Source organism: Haplochromis burtoni, unplaced genomic scaffold (genome assembly GCF_018398535.1).
Source record: "Haplochromis burtoni strain Fernald_Lab_line unplaced genomic scaffold, NCSU_Asbu1 Contig_123, whole genome shotgun sequence".
In the NCBI taxonomy this organism is placed as follows: domain Eukaryota; kingdom Metazoa; phylum Chordata; class Actinopteri; order Cichliformes; family Cichlidae; genus Haplochromis; species Haplochromis burtoni.
The window spans coordinates 1042247-1053758 of NW_024582484.1; the positions used below are offsets into that span (position 1 = coordinate 1042247).

Below are 11512 nucleotides of genomic sequence, written 5' to 3' on the forward strand. Positions count from 1 at the left end.
CACACACACACACACACACACACACACACACACACACACACACAGAGCTCAGGGCGTGCAGAGTGAAGTTTTGTGTTTAGTCACATTGTTGAGCAGTTGGTCTGCAGACTCACAGAGGGAAACGCTGGCGCTGAGTTTCTGTTTGTCAGACAGGAAATGCAGATCAAACCAAAGAGAATAAAAGAATAAAACGCTGGTTATCCTGAGAAACTGCAGAGTTAAAAACCTGTTTTAATCTCAGCCCCCCCCCCCAAATCTGGGTCTGACCTCAGATCAGTTTTAAAGGTGTCTCTCTGAGTGATTGAGTGATGCAGCAGTAACCTGCAGGTCGAGCTGCTCACAGACGCTGGTTTCTGGAAGTGTTCCTCAGCACATGCACTGATGTTTTAATGCAGTGCTGCTGACGCTCACAGAGAGAGATGTGCTATATATATCTATATACATATATATGTTCACAGTGAGGAACATTATTGTGAAACTGTTCTAGTTTGAAGGCGCAGATTTTTGCAGAGTGGTCAGCCTCTGCTCATCTGTCCTTCTAGGAAACTCTGCCTCCTAAACATGCTCTTTTTATACCTGATCATGTTACCAACCCGTCTTTCAGCTACAAAGTGCGTAATGATAAGTGTTACAGCTGCATTCTGCCTGAAAGCCACCAGATGGCAATAACTGTGCAAACAGACATAGAAAACAGCTTTTTGTTGACCCCTGTAGACATCTTCCTGCTGAGTTTGGGGCTCAGACTGTCGTTGTGGGTCACATTGAATAATAATAAGTCTACATTTCAAATGGAGGATTATTTGTGGTATGCCCATTAGCTAATGACTTATGACTGATGGTCCATTAGCCAATGAGCTGCTGGTTTCACAGTGAGATCGGCCCGGCTTTGTTACATCAGGGTGTTTGACTGCTGTCTACGCTGCAGTAATGTTCTGTTAATGAAGCGCGCTCTCCTTCTTCTTCAGCCAGGTGTTCTCCTCCCTGCCGTAACGGGGCGCTGTGTCGACAGTTTAACAGGTGCGTGTGCAGACGAGGTTTCCATGGTTACCGCTGTCAGCTGCCCCTTTCTGCACCAGGACGCCTGCTGACATCCATCCACCCGACAGAGTTCCCGGTCCACCTCAGACCCCTCCGGATCCCACCACAACCAGCTCTGAGCCCCCAGAGAAGCACCAAACCTGCTGCCAGCTCACCTCCACCCGAACCTCCACCTGAACCTTCAGACCCGAACCCGACTTCTGCTCAGGCTGATGGAGAGGAGGACACAAAGGTCCCTGACTCTGGTCCTGCCAAAGCTGTAGGCTTTGGAGGTCAAACTGAAGAGAATGATGGAGCTGACAGTGGAGGAGGTGTTTCCAAGCGGTTTCTGACTCGTGAGGAGAACCAAGCCTCCCCAAAATATCCCACTGTAATCCGGTTCGATCCAGATCCAGATGAAGGGCTGACAGCCTCCAATCAGAGTTCTGATTCTGGATCTGAAGCAGAGGAGAGGAGACCAGGCACTTTCGAAATGCCTCCACCCGAGTTTGATCCAGGACAGGACGAGGAGGATCAGAATGAGGGGAATGAGAAAAAGATGGCGGGAGCAAAAAAGCTGAGGTAACAAAAAACTCATCTTCTTTATCTTCTCATCTCCTCTTTTTCCTTTCCTAACCTCCTTGTTTCCACTCCTCTGTCCTGGGTCACAAAAATAAAATCCCTCCTGAGTCTTTTCTGGTCCACTCTTCTCGACCTTGATGGGAAACTTTAACTCTGTAACTCTCTTTATTTAAGCTCAGAGCGTGTTTAAGGTGGGGGGACAGTCTAATCCCCTCTCCTTTCACAAAGGATCCTCCAGTGTCTCCTTTGCTAAAGGAGATGATGAAGGATGCACTGAGGCACCTTTCCTTAGTATCTGGAGAGTTTAACCAGCTGTTTTGTAGCTCCTCTTTGTCCTTCTCTCTCCTGCTTTTTCTTCTTCCTCATCATCACTGCACAGTCAGTGCCGTTCTCTGTTCAGACACCAGGTGGAGTTCTTTATTTGATTATATACGCTGTACTGTGCACTGTATGTTGTACAAAGATCAGGCACTACTTCCTGAAGCTGCTGGAGGCTCTAAAATTTGTTAAATGTTCCAGAATCAGCTGGGAAAACTTCTCCATCCATCCTGATCTTTGTTCCACAAATCCGTCACCTCAGATCCAGATGAGGAGATGGGAAGAAAGACCTAAGCTTTCACTTCTCTGGAGAGTCTGACCTCTGCTGAAATCCAGATTCACAAACTGAAAGTCAGCACAACCCTTGAGTCATAGGTCAGGTGGTGGAGGTCAAAGGTTAGAGCCATGGTCCCTACAGGCTGTGGGAGAATGTTTTATGTTCTGTCTGCTGCAGATTAAACAGAAGTTTTTCACAGTAAAGACTTTTTTCATCACAACAACAAGAGGGTTACTAAGGATGCCTCTGAGTTTGTGTAGATTTTGGATAAACACCGAACCCCTCTGATCTGGGACAGAGTGTCAGCAATTCATCTCTTTCCTTCTCTGGTTTGAAATCATGGCTTTGGGTATCTGCTGATAATTTCGGTATGACTAAACAAGGATTTAATAATTCATCAACACTTATTTTTCAACAAAAACCTAAAGTTCTTTTTTCTATCTGCACATCAAACCTGCATTAAGATCAGGTCGGTGTTCGGTGTGGTTTCAGTGTCTTAAGCTGACATCATCCTGAGGACGGCTTGAGAAACTTCCTCTTGATGAGGAAGGTTTTTACCAACACCTTACCGTCAGGTGTCTGTTGGTACCTTTGTACTGATGCAGTGTGAAATGAATGAGTTGTTAAAAAAAACATTCAGCATTTCTGATGAAGTAAACTTAGAACAACACGGACTCAGATGTGATAGATCTGGTTGCTGATATCTGATCCAGCATTTTGAGTAAGGATCGGATCAATATTGTCAACATCGTGTCACTTACCAAACGATGTTAACTCATCATTTTGAGCACGCACTCACCTTTACAGGCTACGCTTCAAAAACCCGTTGGTCTAACTAACAATCTTGAAAGTACAGCTTTTTGAATTTACAGCAATTCATTTTACTTTTAATAAATCCAGCACTGATTTACGTGTCTAAACTAAAAGCACGATGAAGTAAAAGGTTAACCCCACAAAATTTAAATTATCAGTCCATACAAGTTTGAAAGAACATCCTATGGACAGGAACTCCAGAAAGTGGGAGTTCTCGAGTATTTAGAGAGTCTTTGGTTGGAAGAAGTTTGACCCCCCCCCCCCAGAGGGTTAAACTGGTTGAAGTTATATTTTTCCTTCTAGTTAAAATAATGTTCAGAAGCTGCATGTTTGGAACAGGCTTTTCAGATCTCTCCAGAGCTCTAAATCTAGAGCCGGTTTTGTCTGTAATGTGCTTTTTGTGGCTCATAAAAAGCGACAAAGTGGCAGCTGTAACATTTAAGTTCAGGAATGAAAAATAAACTTTGCATCAGACTGTAGGGCGTCTCTGTGGTTATCAGCTCCAGCAGATTAATCTGTGCTGTTTGTTCACTCTGCTGCTGCTGCACCACTGTTTTCTATCACTCTATTTATGGCCACTTGAAATCATTCTCTCAGTTTACTGCCCTAGGAAAGCATAACACTGGAGCTACACTGGGTCAGATGTATAATCTGTAACTGACATTCTGTTTGATTTCCTGTGAAAACAGCTTCTTTTTTTTTTCTTCTTTTTTTTAAAAGAAGACTAAAAATATATCAGACACGCTGCCCTCAGTACCTGGCCAGCTGAACAACAACATAATTTTACAAGCTAACATCATGCCAGCTGAAATTAGGCTCCAGCATCCTAAAAGTACTTTTAGTTTGAAAAACAGCTTAATTATATTCTCACATCAAATGAGAGTTTTTAGCTAAGTGGGAATGTGCCCAAGTTAGAGCCACTTCACAAAGGTTTTCAGTAACAACGGCAAACAGGTGCTAACAGCAGCTAACAGGCAAAAACAGCAGTGCTTACTGACAGAAAATTACAACAGTTCTCATCAACAATTTACCTCAGTGTCACTGTCATCAATCAGCGAGGCTGACTCGTCGACAGTGTAAGGAATAATACGCAGAGACATGTCAAAATGTCATAAAAAATCAAGCAAATGTCTAAGCAGTGATCAGTGACCGTGGTCCACTCATTCAAGTGCCTGCAATTCCAGGCAGAGTTCAGTGACTGATGTTTGTTACCTATCTTGACACAAAATACTAGTAAGCGTGCAAAATTTTGTTGGGCTTCAGATCTTCTCCAGTATAATTTGAGGGATCGTTGATAACATAATGATATAAATCATGTGGCATGAAGTCCGGGAAAGTGCCAGGGACTTCACACCAACACTTGTTTACTCATAGTTGCCATAGTTTATCTTATCTGCATAATATTTGGTATGTGTTTCACTAACTTGAGGTGTCAAGATTGTTACACACGCAAAATGGCTGACAAGCACTAAGTGGTCACGTGTCTGCAAAACCTCTCTAAAAACATGCTAACAGTGGCTGAAGTTTTAGAAAGATAGTAAATATGAATAAAATTATTTTAAAAGATGCTAACTACAATTAAAGTTATAAAAGATTAACTTAATAACTTACTATTAACTTACTATTAAATGAACTTATCTAATTAGCTATCTGCTAGCTATCAGTTATTACTGTTCAGCTTGTAGTGCCATTACTGTTCAGCTGTTAGTGTTATTGCTGTTCAGCTGTCAGTGTTATTACTGTTCAGCTGTTAGTGTTATTACTGTTCAGCTGTTAGTGTTATTACTGTTCAGAGTGTTCAGCTGTTAGTGTTATTGCTGTTCAGCTGTTAGTGTTATTGCTGTTCAGCTGTTAGTGTTATTGCTGTTCAGCTGTTAGTGTTATTGCTGTTCAGCTGTTAGTGTTATTGCTGTTCAGCTGTTAGTGTTATTGCTGTTCAGCTGTTAGTGTTCAGCTGTCAGTGTTATTACTGTTCAGCTGTTAGTGTTATTGCTGTTCAGCTGTTAGTGTTATTGCTGTTCAGCTGTTAGTGTTAAGCTGTTAGTGTTATTGCTGTTCAGCTGTTAGTGTTCAGCTGTTAGTGTTATTGCTGTTCAGCTGTTAGTGTTATTGCTGTTCAGCTGTTAGTGTTATTGCTGTTCAGCTGTTAGTGTTATTACTGTTCAGCTGTTAGTGTTATTGCTGTTCAGCTGTTAGTGTTATTACTGTTCAGCTGTTAGTGTTATTGCTGTTCAGCTGTTAGTGTTATTGCTGTTCAGCTGTTAGTGTTATTGCTGTTCAGCTGTTAGTGTTATTGCTGTTCAGCTGTTAGTGTTATTCCTGTTCAGCTGTTAGTGTTATTGCTGTTCAGCTGTTAGTGTTCAGCTGTCAGTGTTATTACTGTTCAGCTGTAGTGTTATTGCTGTTCAGCTGTTAGTGTTATTGCTGTTCAGCTGTTAGTGTTATTGGTGTTCTGTTCAGCTGTTAGTGTTATTGCTGTTCAGCTGTTAGTGTTATTGCTGTTCAGCTGTTAGTGTTATTGCTGTTCAGCTGTTAGTGTTATTGCTGTTCAGCTGTTAGTGTTATTGCTGTTCAGCTGTTAGTGTTATTGCTGTTCAGCTGTTAGTGTTATTGCTGTTCAGCTGTTAGTGTTATTGCTGTTCAGCTGTTAGTGTTATTGACTGTTCAGCTGTTAGTGTTATTACTGTTCAGCTGTTAGTGTTATTGCTGTTCAGCTGTTAGTGTTATTACTGTTCAGCTGTTAGTGTTCAGCTGTCAGTGTATTATGTTAGCTTTGCTTCAGTGTTATTGCTTGTGTCATAGTGATTATCTATCTATATATCAGCTGTTAGTGTTATTTGTTCAGCTGTTAGTGTTATTGCTGTTCAGCTGTTAGTGTTATTGCTGTTCAGCTGTTAGTGTTATTGCTGTTCAGCTGTTAGTGTTATTGCTGTTCAGCTGTTAGTGTTATTGCTGTTCAGCTGTTAGTGTTATTGCTGTTCAGCTGTTAGTGTTATTACCTGTTCAGCTGTTAGTGTTATTGCTGTTCAGCTGTTAGTGTTATTCTGTTCAGCTGTTAGTGTTATTGCTGTTCAGCTGTTAGTGTTATTGCTGTTCAGCTGTTAGTGTTATTGCTGTTCAGCTGTTAGTGTCATTGACTGTTCAGCTGTTAGTGTTATTGCTGTTCAGCTGTTAGTGTTATCGTCAGTGTATTCTGTTCAGCTGTTAGTGTTCAGCTGTTAGTGTTATTGCTGTTCAGCTGTTAGTGTTATTGCTGTTCAGCTGTTAGTGTTATTGCTGTTCAGCTGTTAGTGTTATTGCTGTTCAGCTGTTAGTGTTATTGCTGTTCAGCTGTTAGTGTTATTGCTGTTCAGCTGTTAGTGTTATTGCTGTTCAGCTGTTAGTGTTATTGCTGTTCAGCTGTTAGTGTTATTGCTGTTCAGCTGTTAGTGTTATTGACTGTTCAGCTGTTAGTGTTATTACTGTTCAGCTGTTAGTGTTATTGCTGTTCAGCTGTTAGTGCCATTATTGCTGTTCAGCTGTTAGTGCCTTATTGCTGTTCAGCTGTTAGTGTTATTGCTGTTCAGCTGTTAGTGTTATTGCTGTTCAGCTGTTAGTGTATTACTGTTCAGCTGTTAGTGTTTACTGTTCAGCTGTTAGTGTCTTACTTTAGCTTAGCTGTTCAGCTGTTAGTGTTATTGCTGTTCAGCTGTTAGTGTTATTCTGTTCAGCTGTTAGTGTTATTACTGTTCAGCTGTTAGTGTTATTGCTGTTCAGCTGTTAGTGTTATTGCTGTTCAGCTGTTAGTGTTATTGCTGTTCAGCTGTTAGTGTTATTGCTGTTCAGCTGTTAGTGTTATTGCTGTTCAGCTGTGTTATGTGTTCAGCTATGTTATGTGTTCAGCTATGTTAGCTGTTCAGCTGTGTTACTGTTCAGCTGTTAGTGTTATTGCTGTTCAGCTGTTAGTGTTAATTCAGCTGTTAAGTGTTATTCTGTTCAGCTGTTATATGTTCAGCTGTTAGTGTTATTACTGTTCAGCTGTTAGTGTCTGTTCAGCAGTGTTATGTGTTCAGCGTATGTTATGTGTTCAGCGTTTGTTAGTGTTCAGCTGTTAGTGTTATTCGCTGTTCAGCTGTTAGTGTTATTGCTGTTCAGTGTTAGTTATCTGTTCAGCTTTTAGTGTTATTGCTGTTCAGCTGTTAGTGTTATGCTGTTCAGCTGTTATTTATTGCTGTTCAGCTGTTAGTGTTATTACTGTTCAGCTGTTAGTGTTATTACTGTTCAGCTGTTAGTGTTATTCTGTTCAGCTGTTAGTTGTTCATGTCAGTGTTATTACTGTTCAGCTGTTAGTGTTATTACTGTTCAGCTGTTAGTGTTATTACTGTTCAGCTGTTAGTGTTATTACTGTTCAGCTGTTAGTGTTAGCCTGTTCAGTGTTAGTTATGCTGTTCAGCTGTTAGTGTTATTGCTGTTCAGCTGTTAGTGTTATTGCTGTTCAGCTGTTAGTGTTATTGCTGTTCAGCTGTTAGTGTGATTGCTGTTCAGCTGTTAGTGTTATTGCTGTTCAGCTGTTAGTGTTATTGCTGTTCAGCTGTTAGTGTTATTGCTGTTCAGCTGTTAGTGTTCAGCTGTTAGTGTTAAGCTGTTAGTGTTCAGCTGTTAGTGTTATTGCTGTTCAGCTGTTAGTGTTCAGTCTGTTTGTTCAGCTGTAGTGTTATTCCTGTTCAGCTGTTAGTGTTAGCTGTTCAGTGTTATTCTGTTCAGCTGTTAGTGTTCAGTGTTAGTGTTCAGCTGTCAGTGTTATTACTGTTCAGCTGTTAGTGTTATTGCTGTTCAGCTGTTAGTGTTAGCTGTTAGTGTTATTGCTGTTACAGCTGTTAGTGTTATTCCTGTTCAGCTGTTAGTGTTCAGCTGTTAGTGTTCAGCTGTCAGTGTTATTACTGTTCAGCTGTTAGTGTTATTACTGTTCAGCTGTTAGTGTTATTACTGTTCAGCTGTTAGTGTTATTGCTGTTCAGCTGTTAGTGTTCAGCTGTCAGTGTTATTACTGTTCAGCTTGTAGTGCCATTACTGTTCAGCTTGTAGTGCCATTATTGTTCAGCTGTTAGTGTTATTGCTGTTCAGCTGTTAGTGTTATTGCTGTTCAGCTGTTAGTGTGATTGCTGTTCAGCTGTTAGTGTTATTTAGTCTGATGGTAAAATTGTAATCATATATTCTTACATTGTAAATGATAGTTTTTGTGTATATTTAAAGTAAATTTTTTGTTTATGTATTTTTTGTGTTTATTGACTACATATTATGTGTTCACTGTTATATAATGTATGTAACAGCCTGAGAGAGGTCCAGGCAGTGCTGCTGAGAAAGACTCTGTCACAGGGAGGAAGAGGTGACAAGATGGCCGCCCTGCTGATGAAGCACATTGAGAGGGAGACGAATAAAGTTCACAGTGCAACCTCCCCTTTTAATGCTTCCTCATCCTCCTCGCTGAAAACAAGTGTGAAGACATTCCACACCCAGAAGGGGCAGTACAGCGTCCATTTCAACACCCTGACAGGTCAGTGATGTCAGTTATTTGAATGTTTTTTTTACACTTACATGTCAGACAGTTTTAATATTAGATAAAGCTAACCCAGGTAAATACAAAATGCAGTTTTTTAATGATGATTTTGTTTATGAAGGGAAAAAATCTCCTTAAAGCCCTGTGTGAAAAAGTAACTGCAGCCGCTGTTAAGTTGGAAATTTATTAACTTTACTCTTTGGAAAGGATAGTTTTTCCCCCCTTTAATACATGAAGTTATTGTTAGAAAACTGTGGAAGCAAACCAATATTTCCATCTTGACCAAAATCCGCCTTTTCCGGACGCTGATCCTGCTGATTTTACTCTATGGATCTGAAACATGGACGGTGCTCAAAGAAGACCTCAACAAACTTGAAGTTTTCCAGATACGCTGCCTTCGACAGATATTACGAGTATCACTTCGAGGCCGCCTTCGAAACAAGGACATCCGACGGAGATGCGACAACCAACCGCCAATTGAGGGGCAAATTCAAAAACGCTGATTGCGATGGTTTGGCCATGTGTGTTGAATGGATGGGAGGAAACTACCACATCAACTCCTCTGGCGTAAACGACCCACCCAGTAGAGAATCCATCGAACGGCACCGAAGAAAACATGGCTAAAACAGGTCAAAGATGACATCAGGGGCAGAATAAATCTTGATGAGGCCAGGACAATCGCCAACGATCGCCATGCATGGCAACGAGTTGTGAAGGAAATTCTACAACCATTGGCACCCGCAGCAGTGTATGGGCTTAGGAGTCGATCCAGACCCAACGCCAGCTAGGGATCAAAGAGAAAGAGAACAGAGGCAAACAGGAGTTTACTGCAGCTAATGGCAGCTAACAGCAGCAAAAATAAACACTGAGGGCCATGAGTGCAAAAATAAATTGATTGAATTATTTATTAATGTATTTAATGTTTCAACAATTAATGGAACCAACTTGATAAAAAAAATTAAATAGTTTGTTAATCACATGTATAATTAATACAGAAAAGACAGAAAAGTTCAGGGTATACTCAACAACTAGCTTTAGTGACACTGTCATCAGACAGACGTGAGCGTCACCCGCTCAAATCGACTCATATCCAGAGTACGTAGACGTGGACACATACTAACAGCTGAGGTAAGCAGCGGACTGACAGCCTACACTCAGCACAGATGAATGAGAGCTTTTTGTCCTACAGCAGCCATTGTAGCTAGGATTATGCTACAGTGGGAGTGCAAGAAAACATAACTGCAATCTGCTGACATCTAGTGGTGAGATTTTACACACTGTAACTTTAAGTGTGAGAAACAAGCAAAAACACGAAGAAATCAAGAACGGGCCAAAGTTTGATAAAATAGCACAAAAGACAAAATTGTGTCCAATACTGGACCTGATGCTGATGAGACAATAACCAAAGGTGGAGGTTGACTCTGAAATAAATTTAAGTAAAATACAAACAATCTTTATGATGCACCCTTTGCACTCTAAGGTTGCCGTATTGGCTTTTTCATATAATTTCATATAAAAAGGGTGCCAGATTAGCTCAGTGGGTGCTCAGCAACTATGTGCTGCATGTAGTGGCCTGGGTTTCAGTCCGACCCTTTGCTGCATGTCTTCCTCTCTCTCTTTCCCTGTTTTCCTGCCTCTCTCTATCCAATAAAGGCTAAAATGCCAAAAAAATAAAAAAAAAAGGTGAAAATTCTGGTGTGGTGTTACAGATTTCACAGCGCTCTTAATGTGCCCGATCATGTTTGGGCACAGTAAGAGTAACCGTGTATTCGCCTCACATACCACTATGTGTGGATCATTATTTTCTCTAATAACCTGAGCGGAGTCGATATGTTGGTGCTGATGGATAAAAGGCGCACGTCTATCAGCCATGCGCTGCAGGAATGCGCTGTTTGTTTCCACCCACCATGTGTTAATGGAGCTGGAAGCCATGTTTTCATTGTGCGCTTCAGATAAGGACAGCGTTAATGCGGTGTCAGAGTCCGGGCCTGATCGCCGTGATTAGACCTGTAAACAGTTCCTGTCTTTGTTCTGCTTTGGGGAGAACCCGGTTCATGCAGGAACGGCTGAAAGCTGCAGATGGAGGCTTTCTCATAGCTCTGGTGGAAGCTGGTTCTGAGATGTTTCCAGTTTGGCTTGACCTGAGTCCTTTTATTAAGGATGACTGGAACACATGCATCCATAATTTTTGTGTGTTTGTCCATCGTTGTCAGATTATCAGTTAAAAAAACAGTTGACAACATAAAAACAAACCCAGGTCCAAACAAACTGAGTTTATGAGTTTTGTTATGTACCATTAACAAAAATATTAGCTGGCACCTGTTGGTGAGCTGCAAAATCCTCCTTTGCACACCTTTGTTGTTCACTTTTTAAAAGGAATAAAACCTACAGCTCCCGCTGGCATCAAACGCCGGCCGTCAGCTCCCGTTTCCTTAAACTGTGACAGAGCAGATCATTATGAGCATTTGTGAAAGCTGACTCCTGCGGTGAGAGGAACTTAAGAAACTGGTGGTGCTGTAATAACAATAATAATATTGCTTGTTTTGTTTCTGCCTTACAGCAGCTCTCCGTCTGTCAGTCAGGACATGAGCTCATAGGAAAACACCCACAGGAACAACCAGCCTCTATTCCAGCCAGAGCCACAGCCTCACCTCTGCTGGGGCCCCCGTTACTGGTTCAGTGACACGGGGCCGGTTTGGAGTGCGCAGTGTCACCCTGTGAAGTCCAACAGTGGTTCAGTTTTATTTATACAGCACAGAACCTCAATAATATTCACCTCAAAGTGCTTTATACTGTGAGGCAAAGACCCAACAATCAGACGGCCCCCTATGAGCAGCCGTGTATCGCTGATCTGACGAAAAGGCTCTGCCTCCCATTGTACAGGGTGCGCCATTTATATGGATACACCGTCATAACATGGGAATGGTTGGTGATATTAAAGTCCTGTTTGTGGCACATTAGTATATGTGA

The 11512-nt window shown here is 41.5% G+C and overlaps 1 protein-coding gene across 1 annotated transcript in view; it reads left to right on the top strand.

Annotated features, from left to right (window-relative positions):
• LOC121815052 overlaps nucleotides 1-9418 on the top strand; it is a 16918-nt gene extending 7500 nt beyond the window's left edge. The window contains exons 3-4 of the mRNA XM_042223922.1: nucleotides 966-1599; nucleotides 8316-9418. Of these exons, the coding sequence (XP_042079856.1) occupies nucleotides 966-1599; nucleotides 8316-8547 (866 nt within the window). The 3' untranslated portion in view covers nucleotides 8548-9418. The remainder of the gene's footprint in view (nucleotides 1-965; nucleotides 1600-8315) is intronic.
• The last annotated feature ends 2094 nt before the right edge of the window (nucleotides 9419-11512 follow it).